The 24,005-nt window shown below is 36.0% G+C and overlaps 1 protein-coding gene across 2 annotated transcripts; it reads left to right on the top strand.

Annotated features, from left to right (window-relative positions):
• The first annotated feature begins 106 nt into the window (after positions 1 to 106).
• On the top strand, positions 107 to 23,910 carry ccdc150 (coiled-coil domain containing 150). Of its 2 annotated transcripts, none has more exons than XM_051863896.1 (25): positions 107 to 1,632; positions 1,945 to 2,307; positions 3,740 to 3,918; positions 4,651 to 4,767; positions 6,406 to 6,535; positions 6,628 to 6,671; positions 6,741 to 6,833; positions 10,858 to 10,965; positions 11,266 to 11,390; positions 11,733 to 11,910; positions 13,590 to 13,658; positions 13,839 to 13,931; positions 14,006 to 14,089; positions 14,289 to 14,387; positions 14,840 to 14,905; positions 14,988 to 15,112; positions 17,300 to 17,372; positions 17,458 to 17,582; positions 18,300 to 18,414; positions 18,550 to 18,720; positions 18,840 to 18,908; positions 21,392 to 21,523; positions 21,847 to 21,933; positions 22,241 to 22,378; positions 23,216 to 23,910. In XM_051863896.1, the coding sequence occupies exons 2-25, from the start codon at positions 1,947 to 1,949 to the stop codon at positions 23,348 to 23,350; spliced, it is 2,916 nt and encodes a 971-aa protein (XP_051719856.1). In that variant the 5' UTR covers positions 107 to 1,632; positions 1,945 to 1,946; the 3' UTR covers positions 23,351 to 23,910. The 2 variants fall into 2 exon arrangements, with proteins under 2 accessions (XP_051719856.1, XP_051719855.1); XM_051863895.1 differs by having other exon boundaries at positions 18,297 to 18,414.
• Positions 23,911 to 24,005: the final 95 nt, after the last annotated feature.

Raw genomic sequence — 24,005 nt, 5'->3', positions numbered from 1 at the left:
TAATACTGTTTTTCCTCCCCCTTCCATCACTTCCTGTCTACAAGATCTCAACATATGGATGGCTCAAAACTTCTTAAAACTGAATACTGACAAAACCGAAATCCTGTTAGGCCCTAAATCCCTTGTCTTTTACCAACATGACTTCTCCATTCATAATGATGGAGTTATAGTTCACCCACTATACAGAATCTTGGGGTACTGTTTGATTCCAAATTATGCTTTGAACCCCATATCAGCCAGCTTGTTAAATCCTGCTTTTTCGTCTTCATAACATTGTCCGTATACGACCTTTGCTAAATCTCAAAAGATGCTGAAACTGTTATCCATGCTTTTATAACCTTGTGTCTGGACTGTTGTAACTCTGTTTTGTGACCTACCCACTAAAGCCTTCAATTGCTTGCAACTAGTTCAAAACTCAGCTGCTTGTGCCCTTACATTTAACATAAAATCCACTCGCATCACTCCCATCCTTCAGCAACCGTACAGACTCCCTATTCAGTTCAAAATGCTTATCCTAGTTTTTAAGGCCTGCCATGGTTTAGCACCTTCATATCTTACAGAATGAATACACCCTTATGTTTCTGCCTGTACTCAACTGTTGGTGAAAGGGTGATTAGCATTTTAATTTTAAGCTTTGGTTTGGAACAAGCTGCCTCAAAACCTCTGCGCTGTTTCCTCTCTCCAAACCTTGACTGAACTCTAAATGCATATGTTTCACAATGTTTTGTTAAATAATTGTTACTTTCATTATCAGATCCTTACTTATTTGAACTATTGTCTTGTATGTTATATGATCTCCGTCTGACTGTCTATTCCATAGACTGTAAAAAAAAAAAAAAAATTCTGTTCACTTTGTTGTTCCCTGATTGTACATCTGTATTATTTGTGTTATTTTTCAGTATTATTTAAAGTGCCCGTGGGTTCTTCAAAGGTGCAATGTAAATAAAATATATTATTATTATTAATATTAAAAATAAAATTGGCAATTTTCACTTCTGACAGTTCAAAACGAGCGTCCAAGCGTCTCTTGAAACATCATCATCGAAACGAAATATTATTGGGCTGCACCATTTACTAGCTATAAAACTTTCTCATTATAAAACGTTTTTCCTCAATGGGGCGCTTGACGGCTCGAGAATCTCAGGACTGTTTATGTTCTCTTGCTATGAGCTTTTTTTTTTTTTTAATCTAATAAACGAAAGGTTTGGCTTCTGATGTACATTTAAAAAATCTGACATATCAGTCACTGTAAAATTGAGTAAAATGCCCGTGTCCTTAGTCCGGATTAGTCCCGCCTTGTCTGCAAAGTGACAAGCATCACGTGACACAGCCGTTCTCTCAGCAGTTATTATGAGCAATAATTTACACCCAGAATTATGATTCTGAGAAACTTTAAAGCTACTAAAGTCGAAAAGAGTTTCCAGTGAAGAGTTAAAATTAAACATTTAATTTGTATATCAACATAGCTGACCAATTTTAACTTCCGGGCTACCTCCTAATAATCAGTTCAATACATTTGCCACTCCAGTTTCGTATCGTATTATTTTGCTATGGCGGGAGATTAGAACTGAGCTCGAGAGGGAGCGGTCTCCACGGTAACCATCTAAGCCGGAAGTGCCGGGCTCTCTAAAGGTAAGCAACAATAACAGATAAAAACAAATGAATTCTAGTGCGCATTCAGTTAAAACAAGCATATTGCTTAATTAATGTCGCAGAGTGATACAGAAATATAGATGTTTTGTTGATGAGATTCGCCGATGTGTTTGTGCGTTTGCACGGATTTAAATTCCATGTTATTGCCATTATTTATTCTCTGAAAAGGTTTTTCATCTAAATTCATTTAAATTGCATAATATATATTTAATTGGTAGGATTAAACGAGTAGTTTAAAAAAATCTATCTATCTGTCTATCTATCTGTATGTCTATCTACCTGTCTATCTAGTAATGTCCAGGCCAGTGATCTGTCCTCTGACTGTGGGGGCCACGGCTCCTGAGTCTCTCTCCATCTTACAGAGGCGTCTTCAGACAGCGGAGGAGCAGACGGAGGAGTTAATGAGAAGTCTGGGCTCTTTGGGAGCGTCTGCAGATCAGCTGCTCGTGAACTCTTTGAACGGGAGCTCCTCTAAGCGTCCGGTCAGTCCTGTGAACATCCACCGGGCCCTGAGTGCCGCAGGACAGGGTTTGCTATGGAGACAGTGTGAAACCCTTGTCGCACGTGTGTGCAAATTAGAAAGTGTTTTGCACACTCTGAAACTCAGTATCTTCCGTCTGGAGATGGACAAAGAGCTCAATCCATCTCACACAGGTCAGCGCACTTTATTTTCAGTGGTGCATATGTGTGTGAATCTAAAAGTGAAGTTTGCATCAACAACATATTGATGTATATTTTGAAATTACTGTGCTGGGTAGTAACTGATTACATGTAATCTGGATTACATAATCAGATTCCAAAAATTAAGTACTTGTAATTAGATTATATTACATTTTAAAATACTTGTAATCAGACTACAGTTATTTTGTTTTGATTACATGATTACGTTTTATATACACATGACCGGTCAAAAGTTTTTGAACGTTAAGGTTTTTTAATGTTTTTAAAAGAAGTCTGCTCACCAAGGCTTCATTTATTTGATCCAAAATACACAGTAATATTGTGAAATATTTTTACAATTTAAAATAACTGTTTTCTATCTGAATATATTTTTAAAAATGTAATTTATTTCTGTGTATTATTACTCCAGTCTTCAGTGTCACATGATCCTTCAGAAATCATTCTAATTTGCTGCTCAAAAAACATTTATTATTATCAATGTTGAAAACAGTTCTGTACAATTTTTTTTTCAGGATTCTTTGATGAATAGAAAGTTCAAAAGAACAGAATTTATCTGAAATATAAATCTTTTTCAACATTATAAATGTCTATACTGTCACATTTGATCAATTTAATGCATCCTTGCTGAATAAAAGTATTAATTTCTTTAATTTCTTTCCAAAAAGCTTTCTATTTCAGATAAATGCTGGTTTTTTTTTTTTTTTAATTTCTATTCATCAAAGAATCTTAAAAAAATTGTACACAACTGTGTTCAACACTGATAATAATCAGAAATGTTTCTTGAGCATCAAATCATCATATTAGAATGATTTCTGAAGGATCATGTGGCACTGAAGACTGGAATAATGATGCTAAAAATTCAGCTTTAATCACAGGGATAAATTGTATTTTAAAATATATTTTATATATATACATATATATATACACACACACACACACACACACGCGCATGCGCGCGTGCGTTCTTGAATATGTGGTTTACGGGGACTCTCCATAGACGTAATGGTTTTTATACTGTACAAACCGTATATACTATCAGCCTACACTAACTCTACCCTTAAACCTACCCATCACAGAAAACTTTCTGCATTTTTTTTTTTTTCTTTTTTCTTTTATTTTATTTAGTATATTTTTTAAGCCATATGGTGTATGAGGACACAGGAAGTATCCTCATAAACCATGTGTACTCCAGGAACAATTTCAAAACTGAATTTGTGTGAGCAGTAATCCAGTGAGATGACAGATGACAGTGTAGTTGTGTGTGTGTGTGTGTGTGTGTGTGTGTGTGTGTGTGTGAGAGAGAGAAAGAGAGAGAGATTTTTGCACTTGTTTTGTCTGCATGCATCTATGGGTTCAGCTTCCAGCCCTGCAGGAGACACGTTTGTAATTTCCCCTCTGTGTTTAGCACGTCTGCAGGAGCGATTAACCACCCTGCAGGAGCAGCATGAGGAGGAGCAGCGCTCTTCACGGCGGGAGGTGCTGCATTTACAGGATGAGCTGCAGCGGGCCTGCGAGGAGAGGCAGGAGACGCAGCGGGAGGTGCTCAAACTCAGGGAGGCGCTGGAGAACAACTCCTCCGCTAAAGTAAAATAGCTTATGGGCTCATTAATAATTAATGACTACATGAAATATTTGCGCTTTTAATAATTAATTTGTCACACAATAGGATTTTTTTTTTTTAAATGAAGTTCAAAAAAGCTAAAACTGGGTGTTAAAATAACTTTTTAGTTACAGGGTTAAATGGTGTCCAGTCAGAAATATAATATATCTACTGTTCAAAAACATTTTATACTCACCAAAGCTGCATTTATTTAATAAAAAATACAGTAAAAACAGTATTATTGTGAATGCTATTACTATTTAAAGTACTGCAACTGTTTTCTATTTAGATATATATTTTAAAATGTAATTTATTCCTGTGATCAAAGCTGAATTTGATGAATGGAGCATCATTACTCCAGTCTTCAGTGTCACATGATCCATCAGAAATTCTAATATGCTGATTTGATGCTCAAGAAACATTTATTATTATTATTAATGTTGAAAACAATTGTGCTGCTTTATTTGAAATCTTATTTGAAATCTTTTGTAACATTATACATGTCTTTACTGTCACTTTTGATCAATTAAATGTGTCCTTGCTAAATAAAAGTATTAATTTAAAAAAAATGATATTCATTTATAAATAAAAAATATTTTTTCAGCAGAATGTTTTAATATTTTTATTGGTTAAACAGATTAATCTTAATAATGTCATAAATATCATAGTAATTTCAATCTCATTTGATAGTTCTTGACCTCTGAATCTGTTCACAGAAGGAGGAGCAGATGGCGCAGGAGACCGCAGCACACTTGGAGGCTGAGCAATCCCACAATGCACTGCTGCTGAGAGTGGAGGAGATGGAGAGAGTGGTGGAGAAGGAGAGAGGACAGGTAAACTGAAGAAAGGACTACAAGAAGTTCACAGTATATCTCCATTTACTGTCAAGTCAAGTCAAGTCACCTTTATTTATATAGCGCTTTTTACAATGTAGATTGTGTCAAAGCAGCTTTACATTGATAACTGGTACATTATTTGGCTGCACAGCAGCTCTTAAGGAAATAGTGTCAATGCAGGCAGATCAAAGCACTGTTGAATATCAAATGTCAAGTGTCCCCAACTAAGCAAGCCAGAGGCGACAGCGGCAAGGAACCCAAACTCCATCAGGTGACCTCAGGTGGCAGACAAGTGGCAAATTGGTGTTAAAATGGAGAAAAAAACCTTGGGAGAAACCAGGCTTAGTTGGGGGGCCAGTTCTCCTCTGGCCAACAGTGCTTTGTTACAATTCAGGTTGCTATCATAAGTCCAATAGGATCGCAACATTAAAAGTATTTATTCCAGTTCCATCCAATTGAGGATCGTATTGAGGATCACGCCGGTATGGACGGTTGTTGAGGAACTGTGTCGTGGCTGTCGTGTCGATGAGGCCCTCACAGTGGATGATCTAGTTGACTCAATCTCTGCTGATACGTCAGGGCTGCGTTGTGGTCGTGTCAAGGTGCAGGTCCTTGGTCTCACCTGGATATGGCCCGGATCTGGTTGACTACGGTGAACCTCGGGATAAACAGAAAGACTAATATTAGCGTAGATGCCATTCTTCTTCTGATGTAACGAGTACATCAGGTGTTATAGGAAGTGTTCCCGGCTCCGGCTGACCTAATTTATGCAGCCTAATAATCCTTTAACGGATTTGAAAATATAAATTGGTAATGTGTTATGTGTATGCCAGATTAAAGAGATGCATTTTTAGTCTAAATTTAAACTGACAGAGTGTGTCTGCTTCCCGAACAATGCTAGGAAGATTGTTCCAGAGTTTAGGTGCCAAATAGGAGAAGGATCTACTACCTGCAGTTGATTTTGATATTCTAGGTATTATCAACTGGCCTGAATTCTGAGATCGCAATAGACGTGAAGGACTATAATGAATTAGGAGCTCACTCAGGTACTGGGGAGCTAAACCATTTAGTGCTTTGTAAGTAATTAGCAAGATTTTAAAATCTATACGATGTTTAACAGGAAGCCAATGCAGTGTTGACAGAACTGGGTTAATATGGTCATACTTCCTGGTTCTAGTAAAAACTCTAGCTGCTGCATTTTGTACGAGCTGTAGTTTATTTATCAGGCGAGCAGAACAAACACCCAGTAGAGCGTTACAGTAATCTAGCCTTGAGGTCATGAATGCATGAACTAACTGTTCTGCATTTTTCATTGAGAGCATATGTCGTAGTTTAGATATATTTTTAAGATGGAAGAATGCGGTTTTACAGATGCTAGTAACATGGCCTTCAAATGAAAGATTGGTATCAAAGAGCTGTGATCTTACTTGCACATTTAAAAAAAAAGACTTGTCTGATTATTGATAAATATACTTGGAGAAACTACAATCTCAGTACACCAAGCATTGCCCATACCAACCATCCAGAACACCATAGCAACACCCTAGCAACCACCTACATCACCCTGGATGTGTTTAATAACCATAAAATGCCTTATTTAGACATTCTGTTCACTATTTGCTGTTGTGTTGTGAGGTGGAGGTTCTTCAAGCAGACTGCCACGCCTTGCGTATTGACGGACAGGCAAACAGGGCGGAGCTAAAGAAGAGGGAGGAGCAAATTCTGTACCTGGAGAGAGACTGTCAGCAGCTCCGAGACCATTCCAGTCAGAAGCACTGAATTATGGGACATTTAATATTTGTTTATGCTACAGTATGTCTGTTAGCTGTGAAACTAAAATGTTTTGTTTCCTCTCAGGAGTGAAAGAGACTCTGATATCACAGCTGAGCAAAGAGATCAAGGTACGGGAGCATGTGGTAGAGACACTGATAGCAGTAATGACACGTCTCATGATGTTCGTGTGTGTTTAGAGTGTGAAGACGGCTCTGCAGAAGCAGCAGCAGGAGAACAGCAGACTCATCAGAGATGGACGAGACCTCAGAGCAGCTGCAGATCAAGTTCAGGTACAAAAACACAATCTGTTTAGCATTATATAATTATGTTAACTCCACAAAGCCAACATACTGTCATTGTACAAATTTTGATTAGAGCAATGCTTTTTAATTTTGTTTGGTGATGTCCCCGTTTGAAAGTAAAAGTTTTGCTCACCCCCTCCCCTCATAATCTGATTGTCTTGAAAATATGATATTATGTATTACAATATTAATGAGGGGGAAAAAATGAGCTACAAAATTACCAGTTACATTATTTTAAAAGTTTTTAAAAATGTTAAAAGTTTCTTCACTGGAAAATGAACTAACTTTTTTGTCAGAAGGCCTTTGTTTACTTTCTGTGTTGCCAAAATGTACATAAAACGTTTAAATTATTCATAACAGTATTTTATATAATAAAAATACTGAGCTACAAAATTAGCAGTTATGTTTAAAGTTTTAAGAAAAACATTGAAAACTACATATGATCTTTCTGTTTTCACTGTTTTGTTTGAATAATGAAGTTACATTCTTCAGTGAAAAATAAAACTGAATTAACTTGTCTCTGTGTTGCAAAATTTTGCATAGAATGTTTTAATTATTAAAAATGGGCTCTCGCATTATCCCCAAATAAATAAATAAACAGTGACAGTGTTGGGGAAAGTTACTTTTAAAAGTAATGTATTACAATATTATCACTAAAAAAGTAACTAATTGTGTTACTTAGTTACTTTTTATGGAAAGTAATCATAGACTGTAAAAAATATGGAGCTATCTATCTATCTTAAACACTATTTAAAATATTAATAAAGATAACAGCTATATCATTTGACAGTCCTAAAGGTTAGTGTCAATCTACGGTGTCTTTTTTTACGATATAGATGCTCCAGCAACAGTAATATTGTAATTTGTGTTGGCAAAATCAAAACGGGACTTCATACCTTTGTAATAAAATAGCGATCACGGGATGAATCCAATCCGTCGCACTTGGGTAAACTGTCCATGAGCGTCCATTGAAAAACAAACAACAACACTTTTTGTCCACAAAAGCGTTAAATCCATGAAATATTGATATATTGTCCATAGTTTACATCACATTTCTTCTGAATGATCTGCTCTCCCTCATCGTTCTTCAAGAAATTACGCAATCTGAGCTTTTGTAAAACTGTATACGATCGTATACATTGGACCCTCACAAACAAATCTTCCGCATGTGTGTACATGTACACAGATGCACATCTGTGTCAACCATAAACCGCACAGCAAGCCATATTATTTGAGGATTATATGAAATAATCACCTGAAAAATCACAAACACGGCAGAGATGCCGATTTCAGTGGCTGGAATTAGCTGAGGTAACGTGACAGCTCACAGACAGCAGCGGCAATCCACCTGTCACTCAAGTGGCCACGCCCTTAATTATGCAGAATTTTAAGGTCGATGAATTGCAGCTTAAGTCACTTCCGTATTGGCTTCAAGAGAAACTGGGGGAGGCTGCTGCTTTAAAGTAATGCATTATTTTACTTTTGCGTTACTTTTTACTTTTTAGTGTAGAACTACAATAACCATCATGTTCACACAGCGCGCACAACGCTCTCACAGACTTACTCACGATTTCTCTCAACATGGGGACAGAAGAGCTGTCAGTCAATAAATGAGAAACCAAAGTAACTTACGTTACTTATTTGGAAAAGAAACTCAGATATTTTGTTGTAAATTTAAAAGTAATGTGTTACTTTACTTGTTACTTGAAAAAAGTAATCTGATTACATATCTCACATTACTTATAATGCATTACCCCCAACACTGAATGAACATTGTAGTAGCAATAATAGTGAACATTGTAGTAGCAATATAAAAGGAATAACTCACCCAAAATAAAAATCCTTTCATACTTACTGCAAAACCATATGACTTTATCATCTGTGAAGGATTATAACAGTCAAGCTCAAAAAAGCACATAAAAAGTACCATATAGTTGTGTGTATATGGGGGTAGAATTGTAGCTAAATTCCTAATAAATAGATTATGATCCACAAATAAATGTAAAGATATTCACAAAAAATAATTGTATGCACAAATAAATAAAATGAGATTTGCTAATAAAAAACATATTCACAAATATGTTTTTATGTCACAAGCACAACAATTGCTTTCTGTGCATTTGTGGATCACTGCACGCATTTGTGGATCTCTTCCTGCGCATTTGTGAATCACCTCACGCATTTGTGGATTCAGAAACAATTCTAGCGTCAAGACTGCAGACAAATCCACAAATAGGTCGACTCCACCCACCGACTACTCAAGCCAATCAGATAACGGCCACGTTGCGCTGACCAATCGCAGCACACTCTCGCTACAACCAATCATGTTTTGCTTTACAATCTGGGCGGGAACAGACTCTGAAAGGAGCTGCTTACTATTCCACCATGGGCGCATCGTTCGAATTGAGCTGAAGTGCCATTTGTGTGATTAAAACACCCCGTTTACAAAATGTAACAGACTTTATTGTGATTAATCTTTTAATATGTTTGTACATATTTTTGTGGGTGTAATTATATATAAGGTCTGCATTATCCGTCTTACAAAAAGGGGGCTCTTATTTTGACGGGTATTATGGTCTGAGTATTACTGATCACTGCAGTAATGAACAAGAGAACAAGTTGTGCACATTATTATGGTTCATCAGAGTTTTCTTACGGATAGAAAGTTTACTAAAGTTTACTAGTTTGTTATGCTGTAAATAACTTTTCCAATAAAAAAAAAAACCTATTAAGTCTGATTCATCTGAAATATTCGCATGATCAAGTGTTTGACTGCTGGACATTTTGCTTTTAAATGAAATGCATAATCTATAGGCTATGTAATTCAATAACCTGTCACATTTAAAAAGTCTATATCTTCTCTACAAACAGTGGTAACTTTAAAACATTTAATTAATGTTTAAAATATTATTTAAGGGCCTGTTAATGTTTAATAGCTGCTGCTCATATCCGTCAATGTTTGATTGATAAACTGGGAAATGCTGTTGTTATGTGACGACAGTTTATCAGATCTATTCTCGCTTGTTTATCTCAAGGTTAAATCCAGTTAGATAAGTTAATAGCTAATTATTGAGGCTTTCTGTTCAATCTTGAATAACGTGACACTTCCATAACACATCTGTATCCAATATACCTTTGTTGTTCCCATAACAGAGAGCACTGTTTCTCTGGCATTTTTAAATGATGCATAAAATATAATAGTTTGGCTTGGCTTGACACACAGTCTCTAACGAAATATAAATTTTAAACCTCTTTTTACTGTACCATTGTTTAAGAACCCTCTATTTCCTTTCCAATTCAGGACGAGACCGCCCCCGATTGTAAAGCAAAATGTGATTGGTTGTAGCGAGAGTGTGCTGCGATTGGTCAGCGCAACGTGGCCGTTATCTGATTGGCTTGAGTAGTCGGTGGGTGGAGTCGACCTATTTGTGGATTTGTCTGCAGTCGTGACGCTAGGATTGTTTCAGAATCCATAAATGCGCAGGAAGAGATCCACAAATGCGTGCAGCGATCCACAAATGCACAGAAAGCATTTCACAAATGTACAGGTGGTGATTCACAAATAAATGCAGGCAGAGTTGTGCTTGTGACATAAAAACATATTTGTGAATATGTTTTTTATTAGCAAATCTCATTTATTTGTGAATTCAATTAATTTTTGTGAAACTCCTAACATATATTTGTGGATCTCATTCTATTCATTTGTGCATACGATTATTTTTTGTGAATATCTTTACATTTATTTGTGGATCATAATCTATTTATTTGGAATTTTGCTACAATTCTACCCCCATATATGTATGATTGATTCGCTATGTTCTATAATCTTCTGAAGTTATTCAAAACATTTGTGTAAAAAAAACCAGACTGAAATTTACGTTTACTTTATATACATTTATCCAGCTTTGTCTACCCAAAATCATTTTATTGATTAACTTTCCTGTTCTGGTGCAAAAATATTTGTGCATGATATGAACAACCTGTATTATAAAAAAGTCTTTCTTTCTCTCAGGTGTTGAATGATAAGTTAGAGGTTCAGTGTTCGGAGCTGAGCACTGCACTTCACTCATTAACACTGGAAAACACTCGACTACAGACAGAATATCAGAACAACATCAAGGTATTTCAATTCAGTTTTCAATGTCATTGGCATGAAAAACAATTGTACATTCTATTGCCAAAGTGTTTTACAGCTTAGCTGTGAACAACTGAATTAGTGCATGTCATGAATAAGTGTAAATAAAATAAGTCATAGTTAACCAGCAAAATAACATTAGTTCAGTTTATACTCATTAAGAAGGAAAAAGATGAAAATAAGAGTAAATATGGCAGTATTAGTAATACTGAACAAAAGCTTACTGATACAGACCATATTTCTCTCACACATACACACACTGCTGTGCTTGTGCTGTTTGTTCAGGCGGAGCGAGATCGCGTGTCTAAACACCTTAAGGAGCAGGATCTGCTTTTAGACACAGCCAGGAGGAACATCCAGGCTGAACTACAGGCCACGGTATCAGAGAAACTCATCCTGCAGAAAGAACTGTAAGTTACACACACATTCGCTACTATAAATCATTCACAACTGGTGGATCGCGACTCACAGCAAAAAAAAAAGAAAAAAAAAAAAAAAGACAAAGGCTTCCTATATCTTTTGTTGTTGATGTCAAAAGCTGTATCCTAGCAGACGCTACTGTATTTTATCTGAAATTCATCTTGTAGTCTGTCAGATTAGGCAGATGGTAACATGTTGCATGAAATGCCCTCATCAAACAAAACTAGATATGATAAAAGAAAATATGACTATAAATTACAGTTCTGTTGTAATGTAAATTACATCAGGTTTTAAATGTTTGCAATCACAAGCTCTTTTATTTCTTCTTCAAGGGAGGCACTGAAGATGGATCATTCCAAACTGCATCAGAGTTCCACTGTTTCCCAGGAGACAGCTGTCAGTCATCAGCAGATGCTGGAACAGACCATTGAGAGGCTTCAGGGGGAGCTCAGCTGTGTTGTGAGAGATGGAGAGACTATGAGAGAAGAGAGAGATCACATCAAGAGTGAAGTAAGTTGAATCGTATTTATTTTGTGTTGGTGTAATTTGTCTTATAAGCTAAAAGACAAGTATGGAGCCCCACACATGACATGCAAGAAAAAAATTAAATTGTGCGCACGATTTACTAATTCGTTCCCTCGATTTATAAATCATGCGCATGATTTACTATTTCATTCCCTCGATTTATAAATCATGCGCAGGATTTACTATTTTGTTCCCTTGATTAATATAATATTAATATAATGTTAAATTATTAATAATGTATTAATAATTATAATACATTATTTAATGTATATATATAATTATGATTAAATATAACAAATAAAACTATTATTATTAATATTATTATTTTGTGCTATTGTCATTGTTGTTATTATTATTGAAATAATTAATAATACTAGTAATAGATTGTTATTCATTTTATTTAATAAAATTAATAACTATATTACTTATATTAGTCTTATATTACTTGTGCCGGAACTATCAGTTTCATTCATACACATTTAAACAACAGTGTTTGTGTCATTTTCTACGGAGCCTCGGACATGACATGCAGGGAAAAAAATAGTAGGCTAAATTGTGCCCCCGATTTACAACTCATACGCATGATTTATAAATCAAGGGAATGAAATAGTAAATCCTGCGCATGATTTATAAATCGAGGGAATGAAATAGCAAATCCTGCACATGATTTATAAATCAAGGGAACGAAATAGTAAATCCTGTGCGTGATTTATAAATCGAAGGAATGAAATAGTAAATCCTGCGCATGATTTATAAATCGAGGGAACGAATTGGTAAATCGTGCGCATGATTTATAAACCGACGGAAAGAATTAGTAAATCGTGCGCATGATTTATAAATCGAGGGAACGAATTAGTAAATTGTGCATGTTTTAGTAAATTGAGGGAACGAAATAGTAAATCATGCGCATGATTTATAAATCGAGGGAACGAAAGTAAATCATGCGCATGATTTATAAAACAAGGGAATGAATTAGTAATCATGCGCATGATTTATAAATTGAGGGAACGAGATAGTAAATTGTGTGCATGTTTTAGTAAATCGAGGGAACGAAATTGTAAATCGGGCGCACAATTTAGCCTAATACTTTTTTTTCTGTATGTCATGTCCGGGGCTCCGTAGAAAAGGACACAAACACTGTTGTTTAAATGTGTATAAATGAAACTGATAGTTCCGGCACAAGTAATATATATTGTTATTAATATTGTATCAATATTAGTAATATTGTTATTAATTTTATTAAATAAAATGAATAACAATCTATTACTAGTATTATTCATTATTTTAATAATAATAACAATGTCAGTAGCACAAAATAATATTAATAATAATAGTATTATTTGTTATATTTAATCATAATTATATATACACATTATATAATGTATTATAATTATTAATACATTATTAATAATTTAACATTATTTTAATATTATATTTATCATCAAAGTAGTGTTAAAAATTATAATACATTATGTAATTTGTATATACAAATAATTATAATAAAAATGTATTATTAATAATACTTTTAATTATTCAAAATCTGCAATAAAGCAATAAGTGGATGTGCATATCTTCATTATGAATTTTCTTTCTTTTTTTTTTTTCACTAAAAAATTCCACTTGTGGCCCATTGTTTTAATTAACTATTTATTTCCAAATCTCAGATGAACTCTGCAATCTTTTTGCTGGAAAAAGAGAAGAACATTCTAGAAACACAGCTGTCAGAGATCAAGGTACTGCTGACCAAATGTGAGGTCACTTCCAATCTTTCTTTAGCTCATTCAGGAGATCCTGGTTGAATCGTAATTTGAGTTTGCTGGATACAAAATGGTGCTCATTTCACCTACTCTACAGATCAGGGTAATATTGCACCAGCTATTACCATAGACATCTTCTTCCCCTGTGATTGACAGGTTGAGTTGACCACAGTGAACTCAGCACTGCAAAAACAGAAGGAGGAGAACAAGGAGCTGATGGAGAGCCTGGCAGCCTTGAAGCATCAGCAGGTTTGAGATCAAAAGAGCACAGAGTCAGATGCACGTCAGAAGAAAACACGCTTGTAACTCTCTTTCTCTCCCAGGTAACTCACCGTCAGGTAGAACAGATGCTGTGGGAGTTGACAGACAGCAAGAACAAACTGGCCTACGAGAAGGGCAAGTTGCAGGTCTGTTTCACACACACACACACACACACACACACACACACACACACACATTTCATATGTATATGTATTTATTGCACACATTTTTTACAGTGTGAAATAAAACGATGCTCAAAAAATTATATGATGAACACACATATAGCAGAAACACACACCAGGCTTCTAATAGACTGTGTGTTTGTGTGTGTGTGTGTGTACACAGGCAAGAGTGCAGCAGATGGCCGTTGACCTGAAGACATTGAAAGCAGACTGTACTCAACACTCTCAGACCAACACTAAATTGCAGATCAGTTACACACAGGTAAACACACACACTCCTCTGTCTAACAAACCACTGCTGTTTCACAAGCTCTGACACCGTGTCTACACCAGACGTGAGTGGCGCAAAATGCAACAAAAGCAGACAGAACCCATTATAATCAGTGATGCTGTCTACAGTGGATGCGCCACGATGCGAAATGACAAATTCCCGACATTATCATATGAATGCCCACATTTAACAACATCCATTCTGTGTTCATAATTATGGTTTGCTGAGTCACAATAAAGTAACACAAGCAGGACAGAGGATCTCATTTCAGTGCTGATTGCTTTCTGCATCTTTCACAATGAAATGCAGCTTTGTAGAGGCTGTTATTGAATGATGGAGCACTTAAAAACTGATGTGTGAGAGCAGCAAAGCATTGTTGGATGCAGGGTGCAAAATGGTGATATAAAACAAATTTATGGCTAACTTTATACTCTCGTTCTCAGATGCAGAGAGAAAATCAGACACTGAAAGATCAACTCGGCGCAGTACAGCAACAGCACAGAGAAACGGTGAGTGTTTCAAAAGAAACCAATGACTTGTATTAACAAAAGTTTAAATTTTTATGACAGAGTGTGTTTTTGTGTGTAACAGAATGAAATAGCGCAGACTCTGGAGAACGTCCTGTCGTCTCACACTCGACTGCAGCAGAACACACAAACACTGCATGCAGAGCTGAGAGAAAGAGCACAGGAACTACACACACTCAGGAGAGAGAGGTGTGTGTGTGAGAAACTATGGAAAGGGGTCATTTTTTATGTTGCACTAGCCAATATGGCAGCCGTCTTGCTTCATTTATTCCATGAGTGAAAGTGTCCTATAATATGGGTGAAAAGTGAGTAGTGTTCAGCTGGTTATCTGATCTCCATGTAAAATATAATTTTTGTGTGTGTAAAACTGTTTAAATGGGGGAGAAATTACTGAGTACATCTTTAAAGTCACCATGAAGTCAAAATGGACATTTCATCACATAAATTGTTAGCGAGTTAAGCCTGATGATATGGAACTAGACTGCTTTTAAATTAACATTTGGCTATTTAAAGTAAAAGTTCTTCCTTGGCAGATTACATTTCTTTAATAGCATAAACAGGGGTCTTAATCCCCTCAACCTTAAATAGGAATGTCATTGTTTCCATCACTGCAACTTCACAAACACACACACACACACACACACGCACACACACAAGACGTTAAATATGGTCAGCCCAAGCAAAGGCTGGATATAGGGTTTATTAGTTTATTATCATATACCGCTTCATAGCTGTTACATATCACAGGCCCTAGTTAACTACTTCACTAAAACATTCCCACAAGGTACTTTTATTTCCTTCTTTTTGCTTTCAGTTCTCCTTTTTAAAAATTTCTCTCTGACCTGTTTTGCCTCCATTGCTGTGGACCCCGCAACTGCGTCTGCAAATTAGTGCCTGACGAAAAATTTGTCTTTAAACATGTTAATATTTCCAATCATTGCATTGAAAAACAATCAGTAATTTCTGTTAAGCTTGTGTATATTTTGTGTATATTTTTTAGTTGAAGCTGTTACACTATTAAGCAATATCTCACATATTTTTTCCTTTGTGTTTTATATAATGACCAATAGGAGGTCCTTGATTGGTTTCCCTTGTGTTTTACCGTGATATGATAGTTCGTGTCTTTATTAAAATCAACACATTGATGATTTAACTCTCATTTGCCTGCGACCCACCCATGCCCGGTGTCAAATGTACTTTCACGCTTCGGCTGGTGCTGAGCCAGAGACGGACACACTCAGCACTTTTCATATATCACAACTATTCAGTGTTTTCAACCACATAATGTTTATTTTAGGTTTCAGACATTTAAATAGACATTTCATTGAAGTAGCCTACTATAAAAGACATACATATCTTGTTAGACGCAAATTCCATACACTGATGTCTATGGAAGCTGAAATAATAATCCTTTCCGTTATAATTTGACAAAGTGTTTTATTCATGTCAGATAGGCCTACACATTGTGTAGGAAACTATAAAGTTTATTATTTTCCCAGGTCATCGGCCACGTTGCCATGAAATTAATATGTTCTAAAATAACGTTCGAAAATTTTTAAAAAAAAAAAGCTCAGCTACAATAGAGCCCCTAGAAGAGGGGGTCTATTGTGTTGCCCCCCGGGACGCAATGGACCCCCTCAAGAATTATGAATGCCCCCCAGATCGCTTGTCCTGGCGCCGGCTCTGGACCCACCCGCAATTAATCGGAATGTTTTTTTTTTTTTTACCTGACCCGCCAGTGCCCGCGGATATAACCACAATCTTCACATCACTAGTTCACATCATTATTTTTTTTTATTCATGGTCCCTCATATTCTTTAATCAAAATAACTTCCCCTCCCTCTTACTTGTGCGAGGGTGGGATCAACCTGACAAAACTAGACAAAATCAAGTCCCGCCCTACATTAGTTCTTGTTCAAGAAGCCGTTTCACTCCGATATGCGTCACAATAGGGAATAAAAGATGATTGCAACTTTTGTTTCTTGCCAACTTTTAAATAATTTTGACTTGTCCTTAAAGGGGCTATATGTAGAATTCATAAATCCTTGTTATTAGCAACACCGATGGCCGTCAAATGAACTGCAGCCAGCTTATAGCTCATGCACACACTCGTGCATACGTAACATACAAGACTGAACGTGATTCATTGCCCTGATATACTCATGGCAAAATTCTTTTTCGTTCTTCACTTACTAGCACACAAACTTTTTTGTATGGAACAATTAATAAAGTGCTTTAACATTTATTCATTTCTGGGGAATGTCTCGCTGCATAGACTTCCATTATAAGTGCATTACTGTAAATATGATTTTGTTTGTTTTTACTAAGTCAGTGTTTGTCTGTGGTAATCAGCATTATGTTGGGTGTGTTTGTCAGATTGCAGGCTATGAAAGAGATTCAGAGACTTGAAAGTGAAGTAGAGAATCACAATGCAACCAGTAATGAGAAGGTAAAACACACACAAACACACTGATGACCAAATAAATAAGAGACGTGATCAAGGCGTTTTAAATGTTTACACAATCACGTTGAAGGTGGAATCTTTGCAAAAAGCACTTGATGAAGCTCAGCTGGACAACAGGAAACTTGCCCAGAGTTTAGAGCAGGCCTTACAGGAAAACCACGACGCACAGGAGAAACTAAACACCCTCAGCGAGAGGTGAGGGAACAGGAGTTTATGGTATTAAATACCATTAACAGTATGGTATAAACTGCTGATAAAACCTGATTCTGCATTGTTCATTTTGGCTACTTCATAAATGTCACTTCACATTAGGATGTGTGTTATACTGTATTTCAAGATGCACCGATATTAAAAATTCTGCCCGAGACTGATAAGCAGATATTCATTTTCACGCAATGGACAATACACAAATTCTGTATTATTTTATCTAAATAAAAGATAAAACTAAAACTAAAAGTTGTTTCAAATGCTACAAGTTTGCTACAAATTTAGGCATCGCAACATTATAATGTACTGTACAAAAATGTATAATAAAATAATTATTTTAAGATTACACTTAAAATGAGATTATAATTAACAATGTTATTAAATTGTTAGTGTTTTAAAGATTAAATGACTGTGAATTTAATATAAATGTAAAAATAGGGTAAATGAGTATGCACAATTAAATATCTAATACTGACTGATATGGAGGCAATATCAACTAATTAAAATGTAAAAATCTGTAATTTTGGTCGATAACTGATATAGTACAGATATATCCCGTGCATCCCTAAACTTTTGCATGGATTATCTATTTGTGTTTGGTTGTTTATGTATTTACCAGGATCTAGCCATGTTCAAATAAAGGGACCCAGTTGTTTTTTCGTCCATGTTTTCTTGAGTTCATGTTATATATGATTGCATCAGCAGGGAGGCGGAGCTTAAAGAGGCAAGGGCAGAGATTCGTCAACTGACGGAATGTGTAGATTCCCTCAAGAGCCTGCTCAACAGAGAAAAAGACTCTAGGAGGAAGTCAGCACAGAGGGTAATATTAAATTAATTTGTATGTAAATTAGTTGCTTGCTGGGTAGATTTCAGTGTACAGCACTTTGGTCTACTTTATAAATAAGTTTGACTTTGACTTAGACTCATTATTCACCTACTCCTATTTGCTATATAGCTAAAAAAGGCACTAAATGATGCATCAGCAAAATCAGGTGACCTCTCACAAGCCAATCAGAAGCTACAAGAGAAGGTGTCTGAGCTGGAGAAGCTGTTGTCCAATCATAAGTCTCAGTTGAATCAGTATCTGAACAACAGAACAGCTCTGAATCACTCTCTGAGAATCAAGGTGTGTCACTTTACCCATGGTTTACCTCATTTGTGCTGGATACAGCATTTCTCACTGTAATACTAACATCCCAGAACACATAAACACAGTTTATTGCATCGTCTTGCCTCTCCCAACAGGATTTGGAAGCAGAAATTGAAAGTCTTGAAGAAGCTAAGGATGAATATAAGAGGAGGAGTTATGAGCAGGTGTGCATCCAAACTTTATAAACTTTTATGCATGAAATTGTTTATATACAAACATTTCTGCCCTTAAAGTACTTCACAGTCTGATGACAGTGAAAACTTCCTCTTTAAAGGTTATGCAAAATATATTTTCAAAATCCATGAGTTGGTGGGTTTTTTTAATGACTACTCTGACTTAAACCTATAAAGTGGTATGTATCATATTTGATACATGTCTTTCTTAGGCATCCACATCATTTACATAATCAGTACTTTCCCAAAAATATTCCTATAGGATCTACTGCATGTCTTCTGCCCCCTTGTTGATTATCAATGCAAATCAATAAGTAAAATTACTTTTAATGTTAGGGTATGTTTACACGACAATGATGTACTTAAAACAGGAAAGTTTTATTTGCGTTTTTGAAAAGTTTTGCGAAAAGATGACAATGTTGTCAAAACAATCCCCATTCACACAGATCTGTGGGAACGACTAAAAGTGCTGTATTATTTATGCCAGGCCACTAGTTGGCGACGTCACTTTGTAAAGAAACACTATGCGCCTATAGACTGAACATGTAATACGCATGGGCATAACGTCACCGTTTGCACAAATTCACGTTTTTGTAGTTTAAATTGAGACAATAACGGTATCGTTTTCAAAAACTTGCAATATGAAATCTGTTTTCAAAAGTGCCAAATTGCCGTTATCATGTAAATGAACGGCCAAAAACCATAAATTGTTTTCTGTTTTTGGTTTAAACAGCCCCTAATTTCTAAAATGTTCACCTGTGTCGCAATGCACTTTATTTGCTCGATAAAGTAATGGCAAGAATAACTTTATTTATATTTTCAGTCACTTAAAAATCGAAAATTAATTTTGCTAAGCTATATTTTGAGTGTTTTTCAATCTGATACGTTTACTTTATTATTCATAAATATTATTATTCATAGTTCTTGAGAAAAAAATACATTTATGTATTATGCATAATAATACGAGCATTGATCATTGAACATAATTTAAAGTCCAACCATAATTGTCTTGATACAGGGTTCCCTTTCAAGGGAACTCGAGCTGTGTCGAAACGCTGCGGGAACGCCTCTGCGTGATTGCGTCGTGAAGCACGTATGAAATCAGTCCAATGAAGTGACGGAACGTCATAGGCGGCTGATGTCACTGACCAGGAAACTATAAAGCCTACCCGAAAACCCATTCATTCAGCTTCTGGAAAACTGGAGCAAGTCACTTACGGGCATGCTGGGAGTATGGCAGGGCGACACAGCGTCTCGTTCCCTACTCAGGGAACTAAGGTTACATGCGTAACCGAGACGTTCTCTTTCAAGTGAACTCGAGCTGCGTCGAAACGCTGCGGGAATGCTGCATTGAAAATATTTTGGCAGCTCCAAAATGAATCTTTGTCCCGCCACACATTTATTTGATCATTTAATGTGACGATACCTGCCGTTCTGCAGTACCAGTACCCTCTGATAGCCAGCTGCTTTAAAATGCTCCTGTGAGTGTTTGTGTAAAGCAGTCTGTGTGAAGAGTGTCAAAGGTTTCTATTTACAACGTGTTTTTGCAGCGTTGAGCAATGTAGCCAATCACAGACATATCTGTTGAGCATGGGAATGCTATGGCCAATCAGATTTGTTTAAGTTAGTCAGAATCCACTCAACACCACACAAAATGGCAGAGTTTGTGTTCAGCGTGAGTTCAGCACAGTCTTGAATCCTTTCCTTATAACCGACAAAGTATGAACACGATGTCAATAAAAGATTCAGCACAGCTTCATTGATTATAACAGGAGTTTTCACAAAATTGTAGCTTTGTGCACCTCGTATTGTAATTGACAGCTTCAGTGATTACAATAGCAGCGATTTGCTCACTTTCTGTATATTTATATCATGCTGATGACTACACATTGCAAAGTTTCTGTATTGATAACCATATTTAAATGCTGTGCAAATGAATCCGAATGACAGTGATAGCCACAGCAATGGACAGAACAAAACAATCTGATACTGTATGTCCAATGATCTGTGCATTAAGTCTTGGAGTGTAAATGCAAAATAATAGACCTGCCACTTTTTCTGTGTAATGTTACTTGTTAATTTTATTACTAACTTTTCAAACCAGTCACTCAGTGACTGTTTACATATAAATTTACAGATTTTTAATTATTGTCAGTACTGGGCTCGCATTTCATATGGGTAGGCAACTTTACTGTGTGTGTGGATGGCCATGTTTGTCTGCCACCACTGAAGAACATTTTTCACCCAGGGCAAAACCCTGTGATATTTATCTTTTAAGGCAGAGACTTTTTTTTACACCAGCACTGCTTTAATATTTTAAAAGGCTTAAAAGGTTTGCAGTTCTAAATTAGCTTAGAAAAAAATATAACCTCACTTACTTACCGACACTTACTGACATGCTGGACAACTAATGAATGTCCTGACCCATCCTTACTAAAGATTTTATCTCACAGTTTGTTATGTGTGTGTTTCAGTCTCAGTCTCTGCTACAGATGCGTTCTGAGATGGTTTCTCTCCAGTCTGAGCTGCAGTGTCTGTCTTCCACTCAGCAGGGGGAGCTACAGGCTGAAAGAGATCTCAATCGCACCCTACAGGAGAAATGTCAGGTCAGAACTCTCTTTTTCACCTTAAGGCCCCGATATACTCAATGCAAAGTTCTTAGAGGATCAGGAGCCATACGCACCCATCCTCCTTTTCTGCCTGTGTCCATCCTTTCTTCTTTTTATCTGTTTGCCTTGTGATTTTCTCTCCATGTCTCCCTTTTTCCTTCCTCTGTGCAGTATCAGCAAGCTACTGTTCTTCTTCCTGTTTGTTACGCCCTTCAGGGCATCAATACTGCAAGACCAACAAAGTGCTGGAGAAATGCCATTATGTAAATAAGTGATCAGGGGTTTTGTGCTGAATGGTGCTGTTATGTGTTTGTGTACAGCAGCTGGAAGAGAGTTTGAAACGGCTCCAGTATGAGAGGGATGAAGCAGAAGTGAGACTCCGGGAAGTTTGTCTGGAGTCACAGCAGGTAAACAAACCCCATTTCCATCCGTTTATACATGAGCAATAGTAATAGGGACATATAATGACATAATTTTTTATTTTTGAGTAAACTATCCCTTTAAACTGAATCTGAATGCTGTGGTATTTCCAAAAATGATCATCTCCCTTGTTCCAAAGTCCTGAAATTGATGCTCAAAACCATGTCAGAATTTAGATTGCCGCCTCTTCCTCTGATCACAGCCAGTGTTGAAATGCAAGCTCTCCAGAGGATGGAAATTTCTTTTGCCTTTGATTTGGTTCCTTTGTTTCTATCCCGCTTCTCTGTTCCTCAGATCACAGAGAACATGGATGAGGACCACAGAGGGCTCCGCTCTAAATCGGAGAGCTTTAATGGCGAGGCTGAGCCACAGAAACTCGGAGAAAGCTTATGGAGGACGGGGACAGACGGCACACTGTCCACTCCTGCTCAGGTAGCAAATGAGACACTCGAAATAAATGAAATTATTTTACATTATATTTGTACAAAATCCATTAAAAAGGGTCCTTGTGATCAATGTGTGATGAATTGTCCAATTGCATCAAGTTCAAATAAAATTGCATTTAAAAATGATCTATTAAATTATTATTTTGTTAATACATTTTACTACATTTTTATGCATGAATTAATATATATATATAATTTTTTTTTTTTTTTGAAAGAATTTAATACTATTATTCTGCAAGGATGCATTAAATTGATCATAAGCAACAGTAAAGACATTTAGGTTGTTAAAAAATGTTCTATTTCAAATAAATGCTGTTCTTTTGAACTCTTTATTAATCAAAGAATCCTGGAAAAATTTATCACTCTTTCCACAAAAATGTTAAGCAGCATAACTGTTTTCAACATTGATAATAATCAGAAATGTTTCTTGAGCAGCAAATCAGAATGATTTCTTAAGGATCATGTGACACTGAAGACTGGAGTAATGATGCTAAAAATTCAGCTTTACCATCACAGGAATGAATTATAGTTTAAAATTTATTCAAATAGAAAACAGTTCTTTTAAATTCTAAAAATATTTTTACAATATTAGAGTTTAACTGTATATTTATCAAAAAAAATGCAGCCTTTTAGAGCATTTATTTGTTTTCAAAAATTTCTATAAATTATATTTATAAATGTATTGATAAATGTATTTAGATAAGAAAAAAAATATCACAACTTGGTCCTCACCTTATCTCTGGTCCTGAGGGTGATTATTTTTGACTCAAATGTCAGGTTTGTGTGTTTTATTTCTGACCTGAAGGTTGTACTTTGTTATTAGACCCACGTTGGCTTTTATGACCCTAAAATGGAGCCCTGGGCCTCAGCATTACAGCGCTGGGAGATGAAGAAAGAGCTGGGACTCATCGCCGCCAGTTACAAACCCACAAGACGTGTACGCACACTGACCACCTGACAGCTCCAGGAGTCATGGAGAAGTGCATCAGGAACTCATAGATCATGGAGAAGTGCTTCAGTATGTAATCTGCTTGAAATGAAATATCTACAGTAGGTGTGTTTGTATGCAGGCATATATCAAGCATATTTAGCAAATTTATTGAAACATATATTAATACTTTTGTCATTACTTGGATATAAAATTGCACTAGCAAAAGTACATTATGTGTGGGTGTATAAAGACAGAGTTGTGACAACCAGAAGAAGATGGTCCTGCTGCTCATAAAAAAACAAAAAAAACAAAAAACAAAGCTGTACTTTATGACCAAATGGCCTAATTACTCACAAATGACTCATGTTAAACATGTTATTTCCCTGCAGCCTGCAACAATGTTATTCCATCACAATAATACAAGGTCAAACTCCTATACCTGGAAAATGAAACCCCAGAAAGTGCAAAAATAACTACAAGTGAAGTCTACTTTGTATATGTGTATATTTAGGTATTATATTTATATAATAGTTTTTATTGCTATATCACTGTTTGTAATGTCAATAAAGTCGCTTGAATTATATATATATATATAATCCATCCAGTCATTTATGATTAATGAATAAAGATTAAGATTTTTTTTTTTTTTTTAACTATTGATATGTTTATTATTATTATATCA

This window comes from Ctenopharyngodon idella, chromosome 15, assembly GCF_019924925.1.
Source record: "Ctenopharyngodon idella isolate HZGC_01 chromosome 15, HZGC01, whole genome shotgun sequence".
Taxonomy (NCBI): Eukaryota; Metazoa; Chordata; class Actinopteri; order Cypriniformes; family Xenocyprididae; genus Ctenopharyngodon; species Ctenopharyngodon idella.
The sequence above is the reverse complement of the archived record's forward strand: the minus strand, read 5'-3'. Positions and strand labels throughout refer to the sequence as shown.

Coding starts and splice junctions, on each gene's coding strand:
- ccdc150 (XM_051863895.1), top strand. CDS start 1,947: ATGTCCAGGCCAGTGATCTGTCCTCTGACTGTGGGGGCCACGGCTCCT. Junction 6,536..6,627: donor GCAGCTCCGAGACCATTCCA/GTCAGAAGCACT, acceptor GTTTCCTCTCAG/GAGTGAAAGAGACTCTGATA. Junction 18,721..18,839: donor ATCACTCTCTGAGAATCAAG/GTGTGTCACTTT, acceptor CTCTCCCAACAG/GATTTGGAAGCAGAAATTGA.